The sequence below is a fragment of the Pundamilia nyererei genome, unplaced genomic scaffold (genome assembly GCF_000239375.1).
Source record: "Pundamilia nyererei isolate P.nyererei 1_Seehausen unplaced genomic scaffold, PunNye1.0 scaffold00020, whole genome shotgun sequence".
Classification (NCBI taxonomy): Eukaryota; Metazoa; Chordata; class Actinopteri; order Cichliformes; family Cichlidae; genus Pundamilia; species Pundamilia nyererei.
In genome coordinates this window covers 35,536-40,801 of record NW_005187421.1, presented here as the reverse complement: position 1 = coordinate 40,801, position 5,266 = coordinate 35,536, and the positions used below count along the sequence as shown (strand labels likewise).

At 36.5% G+C, this 5,266-nt stretch overlaps 1 protein-coding gene across 1 annotated transcript in view; it reads left to right on the top strand.

Moving 5' to 3' along the window:
• The first annotated feature begins 1,048 nt into the window (after nucleotides 1-1,048).
• Nucleotides 1,049-5,266, top strand: part of LOC106456134 (uncharacterized) — a 15,859-nt gene continuing 11,641 nt past the window's right edge. Inside the window, exons 1-4 of the mRNA XM_013909147.1 lie at nucleotides 1,049-1,082; nucleotides 2,178-2,507; nucleotides 2,670-3,026; nucleotides 3,629-3,725. Of these exons, the coding sequence (XP_013764601.1) occupies nucleotides 1,049-1,082; nucleotides 2,178-2,507; nucleotides 2,670-3,026; nucleotides 3,629-3,725 (818 nt within the window). The remainder of the gene's footprint in view (nucleotides 1,083-2,177; nucleotides 2,508-2,669; nucleotides 3,027-3,628; nucleotides 3,726-5,266) is intronic.

Here is a 5,266-nt window from a genome sequence, read left to right as displayed (position 1 = left end):
GTGTCCGCTTGTGGTGGAATATAAACGGCACTTACAATGACCGATGTAAATTCCCGAGGTAGATAAAAAGGACGACACATGATGGACAGTAGTTCCAGATTTGGTGTGCAGGAGCGTGTGAGAGGAACAACGTTCAACAACGTTCGCACTGTTGCACCAGTTGTTGTTCACAAGTGTGGAAAACTAATTAAAGCAATTAAAGAATGAAATCCAGAGCAGAACAACCGAATCAAACATTTTTCAAGCCTGAACAGAAGAGGTGAAGGGCTGAATAGTGAGGGGGAGCAGGTGCCCTGGTGTCAAAGTTCAGACCTGAAGTGTGTAGTTACTTTACTTTAGCCAGGTATAGTGTAAGAACAATGGTTATAGACGGGTACAAAGCATGTCTAACCTCCATAACAGGAGTTCAAATTTCATTAATAAGTATTTAATGAAATGCAAAAGCGGTAAGACTGTCATTGCAGCGTTTGGGTATCATTGTATCAAGACCATATGGTATCAAATTACACCTGTTTAAATATAAATTCCTTTGATTTATCATAGTTGCTAACTCTGGGTCCGATAACAGGCACCACACCCGCAGTAGATGTGCTCGGTGTGAGGTCTCGCAGCAAGCTATCAAATACGGAGCATTTTTCGGCTTTTAAAAAAAACGCTATGCGTTGCCAGGTGTTTCATCAGATTTGAGGTGTTACCTCCTTTGACAGTATCACAGTATCAGCTTTCAGCACTTGTTGCAGGCTGCTGAGTTTCCATCTTTTGCTGTGAAGTACAGCCAGACTTTTGACCGCTTCGCCTTGGACATTTTTAATCTGTAGCTCTGCTCTAAAAGAATGTACGTACCTGGCCCCGCCTACTATCCTCAGAAATGTAAAATGATTGGCTAGCCAAAGCATAAAGCGATAGAGTGTAAACACTACATAGTATCCATCATATTAAACTGTAAAGCAAAATGTCTTGAATGCAATATTTGAGCATTTGAATTTCTTTCGTACAAGTAACTCAGATGAAATGAACAAAGTCATGGATGGTCTCCTTCACCAGCACAATGCAAACTGTGTGCAGCTCCTCAGAGTACGGAGGTGATCAGGTTCGTGACCATGTTGTTCCTATCTCCTTCATAATGGAGAACCAAAGCAAAAATGAAAACCACAGGCTGTACAAAGCAGTGATGTTACTGCATTAAATCAAGAAATGCCAAGATTCAGTGGCCATTATGAATATAAACGCAACTTTTATCATAAAATCGGAGCACGAAATCCACACATATGTTATATTTAGTAGTGGTTATTGAATTTATTTATTTGATGCAGTAACATCTCTGTTTTATATAAAATTAAGAACCATGAAAATGCCATTTGCTTTGGGATTCTTCTGAGCGAAAGAGATAGCAAGCCACCCCTGAACCTGATCACCTCCATACCCTGAAGTGATCTGAGTTTTTACTGTGCAGATAAGCAGACCACGCCCTGTTCTTTCCTTATTTAGCCGAATTCACCTGTGTGAAAGCAGAGCACAAAAAAACTTAACTTCTTCCTTTAATCCAGGTGCACTTTGAAACTGAGCATGACTTGATTCTCTAACTCCTGACTAAAGCTGATACACATCACCTAAGTGTCAGCTACATGAAAGCGTAAAAATAAGTTACTGTAACACTTAATGTGAAACATTAACTAACATCATACACAGTCTAACCAAGGCCATAATGCACTTTCCTGTTTTGATTTCCTGAGGAAACTGTTGTAAACATAGTATGTGTGTACAGTAAACAGCCCACTGTAAGAAAACCAAAATGAGAGTCAAACATAAATTAACATAAATGTGTTGCTAGTGTTGTTTCATGTGTTTAAGCTTTGGGTATGGCTTATTTCCATTGTGGTAGTGCAGTGAAACAGCACCAGAGTGAGAAGCCAATAAGATTGCTCTAAAAATTGTTCCCTCCCATGCGATACGGTTAAATGTAGACAAATCCTTTCATAATGCAGCTTCAAACGTCTGCTGTGTCAAGAGGAAAAAAACAAAATGCTGACAATTTTTTATATACTGCTCCTGATCAAAACTGGGCGTAAGTATAGAATTCTTAATCACTGAATCACTGTGGTGTATTAATCTAAAAGATTATATGACTATATGACTATATGACTGTTGGTAACCATGATTCTGCTTTTAATTTTCAGGATGCTCAGATCATCAGATCTTTGACACCAAAAATGTTGCTGTTGAGGAAAATGTGACTCTGAATTGTATCCGGGATCGTCTTTGGCATTCAACAAACTTATTCTGGATCAGACTTGTTTCTCAGAGCTTTCCTGAAATTGTAGGATCAACAATGTCTTATGATTCTCCGATTATTGAAAACATTCATCACATTACAACAAAACAAGAGCCTGGAACTTTTGTTCTGCATATCAACGGAGCACAGTTAAGCGATACAGCTGTTTATTACTGCATCAAAGTAAGACAGCGCAAGATGACATTTTTGAAAGGAACTTTTCTTCAAGTCAAAGGTAAGTGAAACAGAAACAGCAACACTAATGAGTCAACCACAGCAAAATTATTTACCGTTTTTATGTGTTTATTTGCGCAATTCCTGAAGACACACTATTTCAATATAATTGAAATTTTTATTTAACTGAATATAATGAAACATATTTATTTTTATTTCGTAGGACCTGACCCAGGCATCACTGGTGTCACTCAAGACTCTTTGTCTAATCCCGTCCATCCAGGAGACCCGGTGACTCTGCAGTGTTCAGTCGTCTCTAATTCTGAGAACAGAACATGTACAGAAGACCACAGTGTGTACTGGTACAGAGCCAAACCAGAAGAATCTCATCCAAGTTTAATTTATAGTCATGGAAACAATGGTAATTATTGTGAGCGGAGTCCTGAGGCTGCCTCCCAACAGAAATGTGTCTACAGCTTCTCCAGGAACGTCAGCTCGTCTGATACAGGAACTTATTACTGTGCTGTGGCCACATGTGGAGAGATACTGTTTGGAAATGGAACAAAACTCGATATCGAAGGTAAGTTTTTTTCTATGCATAAATGTTCATATTTTAGTCAATATTGACTACAGAACATTTAAGTGAAGTATGTCAACAAATACTAATTAAAATGAATTTATATGTATAAATTATAAATAGTATTGCATTTCACTATTACTTCACGTTAAATAAGAGCTTTTTTCAACATACTTTCAGTTGTCCAACATTGGGATTTGCAGAAGACCAACACCATTGTCTTTCTGCTATGTGTTGCTCTCAGCATAAGCCTGATTGTCATAGCCTTCCTCATTTATACCATCAAAGAAAAAAACAAAACCTCGGGTAAGAAGAGTTACTTCTATATCGATTTCTTGAATAGTATTTGGTTAGGTCATACTCATTTACAACTGATTTGTAAAGTAAAATACAGTGAAACATTTGCTTCTGATCACTTTTTCACATTGTTTTAATCCAGCTGCTGTTTCTCTACAAACAAATACAGAATCAACTAGGACAGAACATCAAATTCATAAAGTAAGAAATTTTGCAATTAAAAGCCTGATGGAAAAATAAAACCAGCAGTTTTTAATGATAGTCTACAGATGTGCATTTCAGTTGATACATTTTGATGCATTTCTCAGAGACACGAGGACTCACTGACTTATGCTGCGCCAACCTTTATCAAGAGAAACACTCGCAAAGCAGAGAGAAGGAACACGAGAGCAACAGAGACAATGTGTATTTACTCTGATGTCAGAGCTTTTGAGTGTGGAAAAAGTGATGCTTAAGCAAAGCTTGTATTTCATCTCCCTTTCATCTTCACTTTGAACTGATATTTAATATTGGCATGCCCAGATTTCATCCACTGAGTCTGGATATTAAAAGCAGAAGAGAAAAACATTCAAATGATGAATATGTGAAAATGAGTCCAGTAATTCATCAAACACAAAATGTGCTTTGGAACAACTACAACACATCAAATCCTTGTATTTTTTAATTCATGTCCCATTTTCTTCACTTTTTTTGTTTTGCTTTGTGACAACTGTAACAGAGATACAAAACACTGCACAGAAAGTTCTAATGTACCATTTTGTTGTGTGAGCACTTTGTATCTTTCAGCTGTTTATGTCAGGTGCTCAGAAAACAACTATGTTGCCCCTGTTTGGACCTGTTTGGTTTGTGATTCAAGTTTTTCTCTGTCACCCAACATGAAATGCTTTTTATGTATGTTCTGTAGGATCTTGCAGAAGCTTTATTAAAACACTCAAATGATATCTGAAGCTTGGTTTCTCAGATTTCCACCACAGATTGTAATTAATTTGTATATATGAGAAGTAACTTTACATTAATAAATACATATAACGCTCACAGCTTTCCTGTTGCAAAGTAATGCTAGTGTGATGCTAGTCTGTTAATGTGCAACACAAGAGCTCTGAAAATGGATTTAATTAAATACATCCAACATAAAATGTAAGTAAAACACAAAATTCTATTTTAACTTTGATAGTACAACATTTAAATGAGTCATTTTCATCTATTCTCTTACGATTGAACCATTACTCTGTATACTAAGGCAATATAAATATTCCCTTTAAAATCACACACACATTTTTCTTTCTTTATTCAGCTGAGTTCACCTGTTTAAAAACAGCACAAAAGAACTTATCTTATTCAATTCATTTATACTTTGGAACTGAGCCTGACTTGATTTTCTGATTTGTCTGACTAAAGCTAGCTAACTGACTTCAATAAGCTGACAACTAACCAGAGTTGAACCGCAGGAGGGAGCTAAAAAAAAGTGCAAACTCTTAAACATCCCACAGGCATTCCCATTCATTATTGAGTGATCCCTTGTGACAAGGGAGCAAAGCTTTCATCAGTTAAATATACATACTGTTTGTGATCTTTACACTTGTTTGTGAAGGTCTGTGAAACACTCGCTATTGTTTTGTGATTACGTTATTCGTGTTCTATTTTAAATGAAGATGTTTCAGTATATTTAAATTAAAGTCATCTGTATTTCCGTATTAGGCAAATTATATTTGTATAACCCAGAATCTTTCTGTGTCACTTTGTGCTTTGTCTGTTTCTTTTTCTATTGTGACAACAGCTGACTGTTAGTGCTGACCTTTCTGTTTCATTTTTAAAGACTTTGTAAATGAGGTCACACTAAATCCTGAATTAACTACAAACTGCATAAATGAACTATGAATTACAGTATGAAGTGAGGATTCACAAAACCTCTAGTAACATGCTTACTCACAAATAGCTTGCTGTAT